The sequence below is a fragment of the Protopterus annectens genome, chromosome 13.part0 (assembly GCF_019279795.1).
Source record: "Protopterus annectens isolate FY-2018-M chromosome 13.part0, PAN1.0, whole genome shotgun sequence".
NCBI lineage: Eukaryota > Metazoa > Chordata > Ceratodontiformes > Protopteridae > Protopterus > Protopterus annectens.
In genome coordinates, this window is record NC_056747.1 from 1,034,012,365 (window position 1) to 1,034,030,560 (window position 18,196).

The window sequence follows — 18,196 nt, forward strand, 5'->3', positions numbered from 1 at the left end:
GTCTTACAGGGTAAGGAAGGCCTTAAGTTCATATATATTGTTGTTTAGGCTTCTGGTATTCAGCAATGCTGATTTTACCTGGACTGGAATTTGGTATGTTGGGATGTCACCCACATGAACTCTGTTCAAAAAAGGCATTGTAGAGGTAGCAAATGTTTCAGTCACTCTCATTTTCTGATATCTGCTATATTATATGCTCACTGTTGTGGGGAAACAGAGTTCTGACAACCCCAAGCAATGACCATAAGGAAAAGAACCAATCTGAAACAAAATGCTACTCCAACATAACACACACACACACACACACACACACACACACACACACACACACACACACACACACACACACACACACACACACAAGTCATACATAAAAATGTCTCTGGATGTGGGAGAAAACTGAAGACATATTAGAAACATAAGTAGACATAGGGATGGCATGAAGACCTCACACAAAAGACATCCCAAATGGGAACCAAACTACAAAATAAAGCACTTTGATGTTGTGCAATAATAGTTTTAAAGAACACAAAGCAAATTTCTCCTCCTTGAGATTACACTGATTAAGGATTCTACAATTTGATTTACCTTAAGGATTCTACAATTTGATTTACCTGGTCAGCAAAATGAATGTATAAAGCAATATCAGTTTATCAAATTATTACTTGTAAACATGAAAAAATTCAAATTATACAGTGTTAATAATTAATTAGAGTTACTATGTTATGAATTACTACATAATAGAATAAAAAATAGACAGTTAACTCACCAGACCTGTTAAATGCTATTTGGCCAGCACCCCATTATCTACCATCACAAAAACATGCAATGTAAGAGTGATCCTGTGTTTCATAGGGCTTCACCCAATGCCCACATTTAATCCATAAAGTAAGGAGTGACGCCAGTCATATGACCATTAGTTAAATGGTGCAAAGTATCAATGTAAGTCATGTGCAAAATGGAGAGTTCACATGCTTCCCAGATGTAGTGCCACTATTAAATTATCACATGTGAAAATAAAAGTGCACTGTTGGAGAACTCCACATACATAACTACCTGGCTTAACAAGGGGCATGATTAAAACCAGTAAGATGTAGAGTCTACTTCCCTGACTGTTGTTTTATAATTTGCCCATCTGCACAAGACAATGAATGCAATCTAAACTGCAATATGAAGAAAACAGGCACAAGGCTACAGTGGAATGAGGTATTTTTGTTAGCTACTAAGTGTCAGGACAGCATGTGACAATACAAGATATAAACAGTTATGGGTAACATTGCGGTAAGTTATTTGCAAATGTCTTACCAAACAAATGCCAAGACAGCTTAATCTGACAAACAGGATACAAAACACCATAAGGATTCTGATTATGCTTTGCTCTCTCTGCAATTTGACTCAGCAGCAGTAATATTAGCAATGTTTGGACTAACTGCCATACCTTTAAGATATTTGTAACTGTAGGCTCCGCTCTCAGGATAAGTCCTGGGTTAGGCTGGATGTTTGCATTTTCTGAGGATTTTAAGCGAGGGGCTTGTTCTCTGTCCATATTCCTGTCATAAAGCAAAGCAGTAAAGATCAAGGAATAAGAAATGGTTCCAGAAGTGATTTTACCATAAGCAGCTGAGCCCGCCCAACAGTCTGCCCTATCATACATGGCAATAACTTACATTAACTGCAAGGTGCCATTTGTCAAACATCCAAAACCAGCGAAACTCAAATGTGACTGATGAAAGGACACCAACTCAGCTAACAAAAATGAAAGTAAGAGTGGGGTCTGAGGAAGCTTTACAGCAAATATTAGCACTAGTCAGGAGCTAAACAAAAAAACTAAATCAGGCTGCACACAAATAATCCCATGCCTCTCAAATGTCCACTTTTTTACAGAATGTCCACACTTTTCCCCATATTTTTGTTCTGTTCATCAAAAAAGATGTGGTTTACAATAACAGACATTTGAGTTTCTGACTTCATTGCCTTCAGAAAATGCATGTTAATGTAAATTCTGTTATTCTGGCAACTTTCAATGTTTGTAAGATCAATAAATAAAATCTGTTCCTGATATGAGGCCGTTGCCCCATCCCCTCATTATTTTTGGCTTTGTCCAGAATTCTTGCCCAGAGAGGCTGAAAGGTATGAATAAACCTGCATTATCATTTATATGGCCATATATAGAGAATGCTCAGCCTTCCCCACTTAAAAATGTTATTTACCATAGTCTGGTAGCAGCAGCTGTAAAGGTGCCCGTCAGTCCTTCCAATGACAGACAACAAAAACTAAGCTGCACACTTCACATAGACTTCTCTCTGTAATGTCTGTTTCAGCAGTGTTATTCTTGTTTTGTACAGTAGGCCCTCTCCAAGTTAAATCTGAAGTTGTACCATCTGAGTTGGTGTTCTACCATGGTTGTTAGACAGAAAAATATTAAGGTGGGGTGGGTGTACAAATACTCCCATGATACATGAACGATGAGCCTTGCTATCACTTAGATGTAAATCAAATCAAATTTATTTAATAAGCCAAAACGTAAGCTTGCTACAAAAATTAAAATAAATAAAGAGAGCAAAATGATAACCCAAACACATACACTAACAAAAATAGATGACCCAGAGAATCAAATTTAGTGTAAGGGCCCAACTATAATAAAATTATTAGATATCATTAAAATAGGTTTTATGAAAAAAAAATGTGTTCAGAGCTCACTTAAAATGCTGCAAAGTCAACTCAGATCTTAAGAGACAATTATCCACACCAAAGTTCAGTATATGAATGAATTTCAACTTCAGTACCTAAACCTCTGCCCAAGAGTCATTTGTAACCCCTAGTGTGTGGGGCAGAAAGATCAAGCTGGCTGATACAGTACCATCAACTCCATTAAATAAGGAGGGGATCTAGTAAATACAAGGGATGATGCACATTACTAATACCTTACACTGAAAGGTCATCTGTAGCTAATACAAACTGCATAGCAATGGTGGTTGTAACAGTAACGACCACATCTTACTAACAGTCATGTTGCTGTATCCTGCACTATCTGCAAATGATCAGGGTCACAGTTAATCAGCTTAAAGTAGATGGCACTGCAGTTTTTAGTCATGAAGTCAGCAAAGCATGCACTACCTTATGGATATGAGTTGAGAAAATGCAATTTAAATGATATTCCTCAGACACTAAAGAGAACAGCAATAACTTGGTCCCTTCATTGACAATTGATCACTGAAAATTACACCCAAACATTGCATTCTAGACACAAACTCCAGCTAATAATATAAAATGGGTAAAGAATTAGAATCCACAGAGGACCCTAATGTAGCAACTATGGTCAGATCTAGCCTCAACCTTACTTAAGAGAGATAAAGTTTAAGTCAGCTGCTCCTTATCAGGTTAATGATCGCATTCAAGCTTCCTTCTAATATTACCAAGGCCGACACTCATCCCTGAAGAAAGAAAAGGTACAGCTGAGCATTTTTAGAACAAAAGTCCTGACCCAGACACTCAGTCTCCCCCCACAGCACAGACAGCCACACAGCCTAGTGTCAAGCAGTGGAACAGACTTTGGACGAGCATCATAGTGAGGGTAGCCTAGTGTCAAGTAGTTGAGCGGGCTTTGGAGGAGCACTGTAGGGAGGGTAGGAGTCACAGCCCAATGCCAGGTTACCTGTCTTGGGGACAGGAAGATAGCCTAGTCTGACACAGTACTAATACACACAGAAGGTTGTATGCTGCAGCAAGGCAGCCACAACCAATTTGGGAGAAGTAACATACTTGTGCATTGTAATTAGGATTGGTACACTTACAAAAATGTGCATGAGTCAGTTGTTTCATATTGTGGGGACCCTGCTTGTCCAAGCTGCCATTAGGCAACTGGAGTTATGGTGAGGATAAAAAAATCCACCAAGGATGATGCTGGTACTGGAGACACTTGTGTAGTTTTTATTTTGCCAGTCACAGGAGACTCATGGTCATTCTCCCATCTAGGAGTATCCTCCAGACTGAGTGAAAAGGGGGGGGGATTCCAAGTGTCTGGCTGGTGGTCAGAATGGCCTCAAATTACATGTCCTACAGGAAACACTATGTACAAAAATAAGAAGTTATGTACCTACCATAACGTTCCATGTTAGTTGTCTTCTCTCGCCTTCTTTCTTGCTGGATGGGACTCGGCCACTTACTAAAGCTCGAGAGCTAATTTTACCGGCTCGAGGCAACCCTATATCCCATGATGCAAGGCGATGACTACCCAGATCTCGTTTGGTAGCTAAGGAAATTATGCAATACATTCCTCCAACTGGAGAGGAGGAGGAAGAGGTAATAATAGTAATAATGATAATAATAATAATAATAATAATCATAATAATAATAATCCCCCGAAAAGATCAACCTAATCTAGTGACACTAGAAAGCTGATTAGTTGGACAAAATTGGAATAAGACTCTTAAGGGAAGAGGCACAATCTTCTCGGTATGACCAGGCTAGGGGGATGGTGGGCGGGATGCAAGAAAGAAGGCGAGAGAAGACAACTAACAAGGAACGTTATGGTAGGTACATAACTTCTTAATGTTAAGTTGTCAATCTCGCCTTCATTCTTGCTGGATGGGACCGCGTCCCTAGCACCTCTATCCTGGGTGGCTCAATGGAACAGACTCTTGAGAACAGTGGAACCAAACTAATTTGTAATGTGAAACAAAGGTATGAGGAGAGGCCCATGTGGCTGCTGCACAAATAGTGTCTATTGGAAGTCTAGCCTGAAAAGCTGTAGATGTAGCCAGAGCTCTGGTAGAATGGGCTTTTGGCCTGGAAATTAACTCTTTACCTCTGAGCTGATAAATGCAAGTAATCACAGAAGACAGCCATCTAGATAGAGTTACCTTGGATACTGGAAGGCCTTTCCTGTTCTCTGCATAGGATAAAAACAGTTGATCAGATTTCCTAAAATGTTTAGTTCTGTCCAGATAATATCTGAGTTGGCGGTGAACATCAAGATAATGTAGTTTTTGTTCCGCTCTATTAGAATAATTTGGGAAAAAAACTGGAAGATCAATGGATTGATTTAAGTTCGTCTGCAATGCCACTTTGGGTTAGAAAGACGGATTAGTCCTTAGAGAAACTCTGTCTTTGTGGAAGATTAAGTAGGGAGGACGAATGCAGAGGGCATGAAGCTCAGATACTCTCCTGGCAGAAGTAATGGCGACTAGAAAGAGTGTCTTCCAAGAAAGAAATTTCAATGAACAGGCAGCCGCAGGTTCGAAAGGGGGAAGAATCAAGGATGTTAAAATTAAATTTAGATCCCACTGTGGTGGGGGGTCTCTAATCGGAGGTTTAAGTAAAAAAATACCTCTAAGGAATGCCTTGCAAAGTTTATGTGACATAATGCTGTGGTCCAACAAGCCTATATGAAAATTTGAAATGGCTGCCAGCTGAACTTTTACTGTGGAGGAAGAAGATCCTGAATGAAAAATCTCGGCTAGGAATTCCAAGACCGAATGAATCGGAGCAGTAAAGGGGTCTACATTCCTAGCTTTTGCCCAGAAGGAGAAACGTTGCCATTTACTAGTGTAAATCCTTCTGGTGGAAGATTTAAGGGAAGCTACTATGATATCCCGGACGGGATTAGAAATCATAGGAAGCCTGGCTAGGGATGGAAGCGGAGCAACCAAGCAGTGAGGTTGAGAGAAGGTACGGATTGGTGCAGCTGCCCCGACTGGTGGGTCAGAAGATCTGGAACCGGGTCCAGATGCCATGGCTGTACCAAAAGATAACGATGTAGGAACGGAAACCATATTTGTCGAGGCCAATAAGGGGCAATGAGAATCAACCTGGCTCTCAAGGCGGTTGCTTTCTGAATTACTTGTGGTATCAGAGGAAAGGCATAAAGAAGTCCCCGGGGCCAATCTTGGGTTACAGCGTCTCTGGGGGGATGGCCTGGAAGGGGGAAGAGAGAGAAGAAGTCGGGGCATTTGCTGTTTTGAGGTGTAGCAAAAAGATCGCAGCAAGGAAGGCCCCACTTCTGAAAAATCTCTTCCATCACATATTGTTTGAGAGACCACTCGTGAGGCATGAGAATAGCTCTGCTCAACCTGTCCGCTATGATGTTGGATTTTCTGCGGATATGTGTTGCTATCAGAAACCGCTGAGAAGAGATTGCCCACTGCCAAAGTCTGAGAGCCTCTCGACACAGTGGATAGGACTTGGTTCTGCCCTGCTTGTTGATATACCACACTACGGACATATTGTCCGTTTGGACTGCAATAGTTCCCAGGGGAAGAGAGTCGTTGAGGGCTTGCAACGTTAAAAGCACTGCTCTCAACTCCAGGACATTTATGTGCAGGTGGCATTCGAAAGGTTGCCAAGTGCCATGGACGATCCTGCCCTGATAATGCCCCCCCCACCCGATCAGGGAGGCGTCCGATGTAACCGTGGCGACCGGGGCGGGAGGAACAAAGGGTCTGCCCTGATGGACTTGAGGGGACAATATCCACCAGTTCAGATGCCTTTTGCAAATTGGAGTTATTATGATCCTGTGACGCATGGGAAGTTGTTGAAAGGGCCATTGGGCGAACAGCATCCATTGTAGAAGGTGCATGTAAAAGTGGGCAAGGGGAAGAAGTGTTATGGCGGCCGCCATAAGACTCAATACTTTCAGAGCAAATCTGGCCTGAATTTTGTTGCTGAGAAGAATCACATGGACGTGATTTTGAATGTCCAAGATCCTTTGGTCTGTTAACTTTGCTGAAAGTTGTACGGTGTCCAATTTGGCACCTATAAAGGTAATAGATTGACAAGGCGACAAGGCAGATTTTTCGAAATTTATAGAAATCCCTAGCCCTCTGCAAATGTGAATGCTGTAATCTCTGCCTTGGAGAAGTTGATGCCTGGTGGTGGCAGTGAGGAGCCAGTCGTCTAGATATGGAAACACCTGGAATCCTTGACGTCTCAGGTGAGCCGTAAAAGCTGCCATACATTTGGTGAACACTCTGGGGGCGGTAGTTAATCCAAATGGCAGGGCTCTGAATTGGAAGTGACTGGTCCCCAGCCAAAAGCGGAGAAACCTTCTGGAGCGCCTGTGAATTTTTATGTGATAGTACGCATCCTGAAGGTCTACTGAGCACATCCAATTGTCCTTGCCCAGAAAGGGTAGAATGGACTGAAGCGTGACCATCTGGAATCTTGTCTTCTTTACAAACTTGTTTAGTTTGCTGAGATCTAATATTGGTCTCCAGTCCCCTGTCTTTTTTGGTACTAAAAAGAACATTGAGTAGATACCAGATCCTATTTGGTCTGCTGGGACTGGCTGGATGGCTCTTTTTGCTAACAGTTTTGAAATCTCTGGTACTGCTAGTTCCCTTAGACCAGGTGGAACGTCTGGAAGGGTTCCCTTTTGCTGAACTGGGGTTTGAATAAAGGGAATTTTGTAACCCTCGGATATGATCGACTGTACCCATTTGCCTTGAGAAAGGGAAAGCCAGGCTTTTGGGTACAGCGATAATCTTCCCCTGACTGCCTCCGAAGGTGGACAATCGGGCAACATCTCAGGGATGCTGGAAGGGTTTGTCAAAGAGAGGCTCCCTGCTACCCTGATTCTGCGGACCCCCTCTGCCCCCTAGGGCGGCGTCTGTTGTTGTTACCCCCTCTGCCTCTGGGGGTAAACTGACCTTGTGCATCAGGCGTGACTCCTTGAGATTTGCAGAACCACATTTTCCCTCCCTTCTGACCTTTGGGGTAAGGTCTTGAAGGGGTGGAGAAATGGACTCCTACGGCAGAAAGAGTCTTGCCATCTTGTTCGCATCTAGTCATGGTGTCTTTCACTTGAGGTCCGAACAAAGTCGAGCCATCAAAGGGAGAGTTTGTGAAGGATGCCTTGAAGGGGTCTGCAAAATTACAAAGCCGCATCCAGGATTGAAGCCTTAAAGCCACTCCTGTGCCTGCGGCCCTGCTCGCTCCATCGGCTGCATATGAAATGAGCCGCATGGAGGAGTTAACAATGGAGTTTAGGATTCCTAGCTGTGAGTTAATTTTATCCTGGGACCCAGCAGCTGACGGATCCTGTAAAACTTCTCCCAACTCTTTAAGAACATCTCTTTGAAAGCGGGCGAAGTGACACAAATAGTTCAGCGATCGCATGGCAAAGGTCGCTGAAGAAAAAATCTGCTTGCTGTACCTATCCATAGTCCTAGAATCCTTGTTAGGAGGATGGACAGGTACTGAAGGATCAGCTAGTTCCTTCTTAGTGGCTGCAGCCACCACCATGGCATCAACCGGGACACCTTTTGTCAAATATTGCCCATCAGGTGGGGCCGTAATGAATTTAGAAGGCCTTCGAGGAATAGGTTCCACCGAATCCGGGGCCATCCACGCCTTCCGAGCCACAACGTCCATAAGAGAGTCAAAAGGCGGAGACACCCAGGAGGTGGAGGGTCGAGACCCGAATGCCTCCAGGTATACTGACTCGTCCTCGGAAGGATTAAGGGAAGGCCAGTTCCCCCTCTGCTTAAGGAGTTCAAGGATGTCTGAGAAAGAGACATCCTCAGAGGGGGACCTTGGGGAACCCTCCGACTCATCCATGTCAGTATCGGATGTAATAGACTCGGTGGAGTCTAGATGTTTTCTCTTACATGTCCTCTTACGCGGAGGTTCACCTGATGGGTCAGGAGAAGCCTCGGAAGAGGAATATATTCCCAATGGGGAAACCTGAGGCATTGGATCTCTGGGTCCGGGAGCAAGAGAGTGGGAAGAGACGTCAGCATGCACTGTAGTGGGAGGAGCTGATGGAACTGACCGTTGACTACGCCCTGGGGCTAGTACACTCCTCATCACCTCGAAGGCTCCCCCGTCAGAGAGGCCAGAAGGCTCCCGCTCCGAAGAGATGGGAACTCCAGGCCACACCGACAGGGACGGCTCCGAGGCCGATGTCGGGGGCTGAGCTCACCAGCGCCGAAGCTCCGAGAGGGAGAACGGGGTCGGACAAGGGTCTGATGCCACTCGCCCCCTCGGAGCCGACGAGAGAGACCAGACGCCCGGATCCCTCCAATGAAGGCCTCAAGGAGGAAATCGGAGCAGAGGACGACGGAGCCGAAGGGGGTGTGGCATCGGCTCCGAAGTCACAACAGTCACGGCTCCGAGGAGCTCCGGCTCCGAGCTCTGTAAGAGAGTCAAAGGAGGAATGTTAGGTGGATGTGTGATAGCTACCATCTGTTGAGACGGGCTATGGAGCATTTGGGCCAATGCCTGAGACTTTAATAGTCTACTCACCAATCTCTCAAGGTCATGATCGGACAGCCTGGATGACCGAGAAGAACAGCTCCGATGGCTCCGCTTCGAGAGCAGGGGTGATCTCGGAGCCGAACGTATCGACTCCAACGAAGGGGATCGTGATCTCTTTTTTGAGATAGGTGGAGCCAAAGGAGCCGAGGATACCGAGGATACGTCGGCTCCAGCCGGAGCCGACACTGAGTGCCCAGATTTAGCAGCATCGGCGCCAGATGGAGCCGATACTGTAACTTGTAATATAGAAGGATCGGCTCCGGCCGGAGCCGATCTCGACACTGAGGGAGAACCAGTAGCCGATGGCTTAGGACTTGAAGCCGAAGGCTTAACAGGTTTCAAGGGCTTCCCCGGAGCCGACTTAGTCGGCGAGCTCTCAGACTTTAATAAGCCCCTCAGTATTAATTTATTTCTGCGCTCCTGCAGGACTCTTGGGCTGAAGGCATGACAGATAGCACAAGAGTCCTGCAGGTGCAGAGGTCCCAGGCAGTAAACACAAGAAGTGTGACCGTCTGTCAGAGACATCTTCTGACAGCACGAGTCACACTTCTTGAAGCCTGAGACCTTTGTGTCCTTCGACATAGCTATGTCGAGGAAACACTAAGTAACAAAAAACACAGACACACACACAATAAACACCCAATCCAATAATAAAAAATTTAAACAGGGATACAAACACACTCAAACACCACACAGAATTCCTGACAGAAAAAATTAGGAAAGGGGGAGGCTTAAGGCCTAATTTAGGGGAAGGGATAAATAACTAGAAAAATAGGGAACACTAACGGGAATAGGGTTAAATTAAACGCTAAGAGTTTACACAATAACAAAAATGACTAAAACTAAAGGGGGTGAGCCTAAAAGTCTGAATTTGAAGAACTTACCAGGAGCCGGTAAAAAAACACCTCGCAAACGAGATCTGGGTAGTCATCGCCTTGCATCATGGGATATAGGGTTGCCTCGAGCCGGTAAAATTAGCTCTCGAGCTTTAGTAAGTGGCCGAGTCGGAGCCGAGGATCGGCTCTGAACCCATCCAGCAAGAATGAAGGCGAGATTGACAACTTAACATTTTGTGCATTTACCACAAAGATGAATCTGGATAAGCAGATCAGTCCTCATTAACAGCATGATTACTATCTTCAATCAATAGTCAGCTCAATGCCTGAATTTATCTGAAACTTTCTTGGGTTAATAAATCCTACCCTCTACTAATAATGCTCTGCCAGGGAACCTTCCTTCTCAGATCTGTGGTATATTACTCAAAGGACAAATATAATCAAAACCTCTAGACAAAGTCAAAAAAAGAATGCAGAAGATGGGTAAGAAATGACATGCATTCTCATCCAGCTCTAACATTATAAGTACATAATTTTTGTAACCGATATGAGAAATCTATGGCTGTTAACAGTAGAACAGAGGCCCAAGCTCATCTCCTTGAATGATGATCTTCATGGGACATGCACCTCAGTATCACATCTCACACAGGTAGTTGGTGTCTTCTTTTCAATATTGACTTTGCAGTGCAGCATGCACTTCTGAGTATACTATCCCTCTAATGAAACATTAAATCGAGGTCCCATCTGACTGAGACTGTAGTAGCTCAGGTAGATGCAAAGGACCTCACAATATTCATCAAAATTAGTAAGGATAACTTCCCAAGTGCCTTGGACAAATATCCCCTAATCAGTATGAATACCACTGCGGGTCTCCCTTGAAAAGAAGCTGACAGTCTAGTGGTACTAACACTGACAACAAAGAGTAAACAAATAAACAAATCTTGCACAAGTATTTAGGGCAGACAAAGTACCCTTGCAGCAATATTATCCAAAGCTGCACTAACATAGCCACGGTAGTCACAACTCTGGCTGAATGAACTTTAGAATCAATGGGCAAAGGCTCGCTGTACTTTTCATAGCAAAATTTAATGCAGCCAAGTCAACCACTTAGCTAGGGTTAATTTCTGTACTTTACAATCATGTTTTTTTTTAGAAAATAATATGAATTGGGTATCTCTTCTGGAGGATTTGGGAAAAAGTTGAGGAAGACTACTGGCAAATGTTTTGACTGATTCAGGCTAGATTGGTAGCTATCTTAATGAAGACTGGTATATGCGAACATTCTGTTTTTATAAACACCAAAAAGGCAGCACTGGTATGATTTGCACCTTAGTATTTTACAGCTGACGTAGCATCCTCTAGGAAAAGGCTTCCAGGATAATAAAAAAGTACAGTTGTGTACACTTATCATAAATGTAGATGTTCGAGTGTATTCACTGTTGCAGTAATCACACTTGGGTTACCTGCCAACAGGTAGCCCTCAGTCGGCCCGAATACCAGAGTCTTGGGATTCCTGTGTCAGATGCTGTCGCCCCTTCCATGACGTCAGATCGTCATGGGTATAAAACATGCAGCCGACGTCATTACATCGGTTTTTCTTGCCCCAGATGTCAGGAGCCTCCAAAATAGGAAGCAATTACATGGTGTGGAACACCTCCAGTAAAAAGTAAATACCATTGCCTATAAGATATGGCCAAAAAGAGGATAGGTAGAAAAAACAGAAAAGTCATGGGGCTGGAGAGAGGGTAACCAGGACTGCAACAGTGAATACACTAGAACATCTACATTTATGGTAAGTGTACACAACTGTACTATGTTCTTTGTGTTTCACTCTTGCAGTCATCACACTTGGGTTGATTCCCAAAGCTGAGGAAGGGTGAATGCAGTCAAGAAGTATTGGGGCTGGCTATCAGGCCTTGTAAGACTGCTGTGGCAAATCCAGCTCTGGATTTACAAAAAAATTTTACAAAAAATAGGTAAGTGGTAATGCTAGGTAAACGTGTGTACAGAACTCCAGGTTGCAGCTTCTAGGATATCCCTGGTAGGGACTCCCCTGAGAAATACTGTAGAGGTTGAGGTAGCCTTAGTGGAATGAGTTCTGATCCCCAGCGGGGTAGGTTTTCCATGGTGTTTGTAGCAGAAATGGATACAGTGTGCTACCCATTTGGAAATGGTTTGCTTTGAAATGGCTTTGCCCTCTGCCCTGTAGCAAAGATGATTATCAGCTGGTCAGATTTTCTGAAAGGTTTAGTTCTGTTAAGGTAGAACCTGAGCTGTCTGTGCACGTGCAAGGAGTGTAGAATCCTTTTCCCTTTATTCGGAGGATTAGGGAAAAAGGTTGGAAAATGGGTAGATTGGTTTAAAGCCACACTGGATACCACTTTGGGCATAAATGATGGGTTAGTTCTGAGGGAAACCCTGTCCACATGGAAAGTAATAAAGGGTTCCACAGCCATTAGTGCCTGTAATTCAGACACTCTTCTTGCTGAAGTGCTGGCTAGAAGTAAGGCTGTTTTCCAAGAGAGGAATTTTAACTCTGCTGCAGCCGCAGGCTCAAAAAGGGGAGCTCTCCTCGAGGGCCTTAAATTGTTAGTTCCTCTCAGGAACTGTTTGATGAGAGGGTGAGAAAATAGAGATGGCTCAGTACTATAATGAGCTGAGATGGCAGAGGCATGAATTTTAATAGATGAGAAGGATAGGCCTTTGTGGAGTAGCTCTGCTAGGTAATCCAGGATTTGAGGTAAGGTGGACACAGCTGTGTCCTTTTCCTTGAGACTGGCTCCAAGAACAATATCTTTTCCACTTTCTGAATAGGATTTCCTAGTACTAGGCCTTCTGGCCTCAAGGATGATGTCCATCACCTGTTTGCTGGGGGTTGCTGGTGGTGTATTCAGGGAATAAGCCAGGCTGCAAGGTTCAGGGTTTGCAGCTGTGGATGCAAAATTTGTCTCTCCTGCTGGGGCAGCAGGGAGGGGGTCTGATGTAGGTGCCAGGGTAGGACTGCTGTCAGACTGCATAGGAGTGGGTACCAGTGCTGACGTAGCCAGTCTGGGGCAATAAGAATTGTCCTTGGCCTGTCCTGTTTGATCTTGAGTAGTACTTTTCAGAGGAGGGGCAGAGGGGGGAAGGCATAAATTGAGAGGTTTTCCCATGCAAAGGATAGGACTGTCCACTTTCCATTCTTGGCTGTGGGGATTTCCGGTGCAGAATTTGTTCAAGTGATGGTTTAGTGGGGAGGCAAAGAGGTCCACCTCTGGAGTCCCCCATCTGTTTGTTAGAAGTTTGAAAGACTTGGGTTCCAGCTTCCACTCGTGTGGGTCCAGTAGAGTTCTGCTCAAGTCATCTGCCAGTGAATTATGTTTGTCTGGCAGGAACTGAGCTTGCAGGTGCACTTGGTTGCTCAAGGCTGTGTTCCACAGGGCTATTGCTAACCTGCAGAGTGGGTAGGAATGAGTTCCCCCTGCTTGTTTATGTACCACATAAATGTGGTGTTGTCTGTCTTTATCAGTAGTTGTCCTGGAAGGATAAGGTATTTCAAGGCTGTCTGAGCATTCTGTACAGCTAACATTTCTTTTTGATTGATATGCAGGGGAATTTGTCCTGGGTTCCATTTGCCTTGAATGCATTGCATTTGCCTGCCATGTGAGCCCCCCCCATGCATACTCTGATGCGTTTGTTGTCAGGGTTTGGTCGACGAGGGGTTGAGTGAAAGGAAGTCCCTTGTTGTGGTTGCATGCCTCTGCCCACCAAAGGAACTCTGCCCTTAGACAAGGAATGAAAGGAATCAGTGTTTCCAGGTCCTGAGAATGTTGACACCACAGACCTTTTAAGTACCATTGAAGTTTCCTCATATGCAGTCTTTCATATGGAATTCGTAGAATTCATGAGGCCATGAACCCTAGTTCTTGCAGTATATTTCTTGCAGACAGCTGGATTGTAGTAGCCATTAGTTTGAAGTGTTTGGTGTTAGGAATGCCATCTAGGAAGTTGTGTTCAAGCTTGCTCCCAGGAATACAAACTTTTGGCTGGGCACAAGTTGTGATTTATTTTCATTAATGGTGTACCCCAGAGAAGTTAGAAGTCTCTTTACAAATGCCAGGTGCTGAAGTAGCAATTCTTGACTGTCCGTCTGAATCAGGCAATCATCCAAGTATGGGTAAATTTGAATATTTCTCTGCCTGCAGTATGCAATGTCTGGAGCCAGGCACTTTGTGAATATCCTGAGCACAGTAGATAAGCCAAAGGGAAGTGCAGAGAACTGATGGTGCATAGGGAGTGCCCTGAAATGTAGATATTTCCTGCAAGATTCCCTTATGGGGATGTGCTGATAAGCTTCTTTTAAGTCTAGGGTGACTAGCCAGGCATCTTTGACCAGCATAGGAAGAAGCTGTTGCAGAGTCAACATTTTGAATTTTGGGACCACCAAGAAGGTGTTGAGAATTGACAGATCTAGGATAGGGGATAGGGTGCCAACAGCCCTCATTTCTGGGCACCAGGAACAGTCTGGAGTAGAAACCCTGTCCCCTTTGCTCTACTGACACAGGTTGAATAGCCCTGATACTGAGAAGAGAAAGTACTTGCTTTTGAGCCTCTACCCACTGGTTTGGAGGAAGGTCTGGCAACCCTCTTGGGGTTGGCAGTGAATGGAAATAGAATCTGTATCCCTGGGATACAATGTTTAGGACTCATCGGTTCTGGGTAATGGACATCAAGTTTTGTGCATGCAGGGCGAGTTTTCCTCCTAGCGGTGCAAGTACTTGGGCTTTGCTGGGAAGGAAGATAGACACGTCATTGTGAACTTTTTCCATAAGGGGGTGGATTACCACTCCCTGTTTTAGAGGAGGGAGCAATCCATTGTTTAGATCTCTGCATACCCTGAGACTGTAGTCTTGGTGGCCTGTTGCCCCTGGGTTTGGACTGAGAATGCCTGGGGGGGACTGAATAGGACCAGTTTTTAGAAGGCCAATGCCTACTGAATCTAGGTGGATGCACGTGTAAGACATCTTTAACAGTTTGCATAGATTTGGCTTTTTCCTCCATCTTTTAATAACTTCTGCTTTTTGTGCAAACAACCTTTCCTGGTTTAATGGGGCATCTACTAATTTTGCTTTGACATGGTCTGGCAAGATTTGCTCCTTCAGCCAAGCATGTCTTCTCAGTACAGACCCAGTGACAGCAGCCCTGCAAGATGCTTCTAAGGCATCAAAACTACACTGCAAAGTATGTTTACTAACTTGGTTTGCAGACTGCATTAACTGCTGTAAATCTTTATTTTCTGTACAAACTGGAAGCAACAACATTTTTTTGTTAAATTAGTTCCATAATATGCTGCTGGTACTTCAACATGTGAAACTGGTAATTCAAAGCCCTGATGACAAGAGTTGTAGAGGTATATACCTTCTTACTCTATCTGTCTAAAGCTCTAGAATCCCTGTCCGAAGTGGTAGGGTTTTTGGCTGTAGTAGCCTTAATGCCTTTAGGTCCCTGGGCAATAGTCTCTGCATCTGCAGTGGGATTCTTAAAGAGAAATTTGTGAGAGTCAGGTACTTTGTAGTAACTGTCAGGCTTTCTAGGAGCTGGTGGTAAAGTATCAGAAGTAAAACTGAATTCCACAAGGACATCATTTACAATGTCCAGGACAGGGGACATAGCTAGAGGCCTGTGCTGAGGCAAGTCTAAAAATTCTCTGAGACTCTTTTTGGACTGAGGGTAGTCCTGGCATTCCCAGTGGAAATGCTCTCTTAAAGTATGCAAAGTTTCACCAAAAGAAAAGTCCTCTGGAGGGGAGGCAGAGGGTATGGAATCCTCTGCATCTGAATCCTCATAGGTAGATAAGGGTATGTCCTGGTAATTAAAGGGATCACAGTCATCCGAATCATGGTCTGTAGAATCAGAAGGAAAATCAATTCTTTGTCTTTTAGAGGGGGAAGGCTGGCTTCCCCCTAATTAAAGTTATAAGGTCTTCAGCCATTCTAAGCATTTGTTTCTGTGGCAAGGGAGCTTGAGCATGCGCGCTTTGGTCATCAGTTTTCTAAGCGTAGTGCAAACTCTGGGCCTGAGAAATTCTGAATTTTTAGTCAAAAACAAAGCTATCTGTTTAATGCGAACATTGGAAGGTCGGAATACACCCTCAGAAACTGGCGCCTGCACAGCGGCTCCGGACCATCCAAGGTAAAGACATCCGCAGGTTCCATAGTTGAAGCATCTCGCGGCATACCGAGGCCTGCAAATCTGTAGAAGCGGGTATCAGGGGCTGCAAAAGCGCCTCACTGAGTACCGGTGGACTGGCGACTAGCTTAACGGAAGCGTCGTCGGCAGTTTTGAACCTATGCAGTTTGTCTTTGTCTTTATCCTTACATTTTTTCAGAAGATCAGTAGTCGGCTGGCTTATCGAAGCCATTGCGGAATACGGAGAACGAGAGCAAAATAATTTGGTGACAAAGATAGCCTGATGACGAATAGTTTTGTGCATTAAACAAGGCACAAAACCTACAGTGAAGAACTTCGTGGTCTGGGCCTAAACAGATGCCGCAGTAAGAATGAAAATCTCTGTGAGGTATTTGCTTTCCACAGGCAAGACAATTGTTAACTTTTAATGACATTGGTTAGAGCAAGAAAAAAGGCTCCCCAATGGGGTACTTAGCTTTAGAAGACTTCAGGTTTGAAACTCGAAAAACGAAAATTTCAGGAAGCGGCCAACCAGCACTTGCGAACTGCTTCTGCTTCAGGCTCCCACATGGCAAGAAAAGCTGATGTAATGGCGTCAGCTGCATGTTTTATACCCATGATGACCTGACATCATGGAAGAGGCGACATCATCCGACGCAGAAATACCAAGACTCTGGTATTAGGGCCGACTGAGGGCTACCTGCAGGCAGATAACCCAAGTGTGATGACTGCAACAGTGAAACATGAAGAACATCATAGCTTTACAGCTAGTATAAATAAATATGTGAAAAGTCAAGTCAGTGGGCACTCAGTAGCCAAACAACTGAAACACTTCTACGTCCATAAGATGTATTTCCCATGAGTGTCCTTCAAAGGAAGTTTAAGGTATTACACAGTGAAGTCTATGGTTTGCAGGCGTCTTTTTGATTTTTTTTGCCTGTAAGACTTTTCTGTGTGACCGTTTTACTATGCACTTTGTTGAGTAATGAAAAAATCAAGTTACTGATAAATTCTGAAACATTTTTACACAAAAGAAATGCAGCCACAGGATCTTTCTCAAAAGCATATTATGTTGCAGGGTGACAAAAGAGATCTTAAGAGGAAGGCTCCTGGGCACAGTATTATGTATGGGGGGGGGGGGGGGATTTAATAGCAAATTTGACAGCATTAGACCTGCTGTCAGTACTCATGCACTTCATCACACCAAATCTCACCGGACTACCTCACACATCAATATACTGTGACACAGCACACCTTGGAAGGTGAGCATTGTGCACTGAGAATAAACAAAAAGGACTTTGTTTTTAGCTGCTGTATTATAATATCACATCAGCATAGTTATGGAAAGCAAATGACCAACTAGCTTTTCAGTTTCTTGTTGTCCAGTGCATCTTCTAACAAACTAACACTATACATAGAAGGCTGCTGAAAAACTGTCTGAGGAATGGCCAAGACTGCTACTAGCTAATTTCATTTTGATGAACTGCATAAGCTTCACAGCAGGGTATAAACAAATTACTTCTTACCGTTTGTCTAATAAGTTTTTCAAATTGACCTCCGAAAGCAGTCCCTGTTTGCCACATTCTTGCAGCAGTAAACCCATGCAATCACAGCTATAAAACAAAAGACAGAGAAATTAATGGACATGTTTTAGGAGTTCAGTCTTACATTCTAGTTATCTGTTTACATTTTCCTTTCTTTGGCACTGTCTCTTCATCCCTTGGACAGAGGACCAGGGCCTGGAATTAAACACTGAAATAAAGCAGTTTTTTTCTCAACCTTAACAACTCTGGACCAGAACAAGATCTGCATGGTGCCTTTCCACATGGAAAAAAGCAGAAGCCACTTAAATGCACACTTTGAAAACAGCACGCCTACTGTGGATATGAACTTGACTAAAAATTGTGGCACGCTAACAAAATGTTGCAAACAAAATC

The 18,196-nt window shown here is 44.0% G+C and overlaps 1 protein-coding gene across 1 annotated transcript in view; it reads right to left on the bottom strand.

The window, feature by feature from the left end:
* Positions 1-18,196, bottom strand: part of MED24 (mediator complex subunit 24) — a 1,193,465-nt gene that overhangs the window by 886,445 nt on the left and 288,824 nt on the right. Inside the window, exons 12-13 of the mRNA XM_044055033.1 lie at positions 17,786-17,872; positions 1,439-1,550 (exon numbers count right to left, since the gene is read on the bottom strand). Of these exons, the coding sequence (XP_043910968.1) occupies positions 1,439-1,550; positions 17,786-17,872 (199 nt within the window). The remainder of the gene's footprint in view (positions 1-1,438; positions 1,551-17,785; positions 17,873-18,196) is intronic.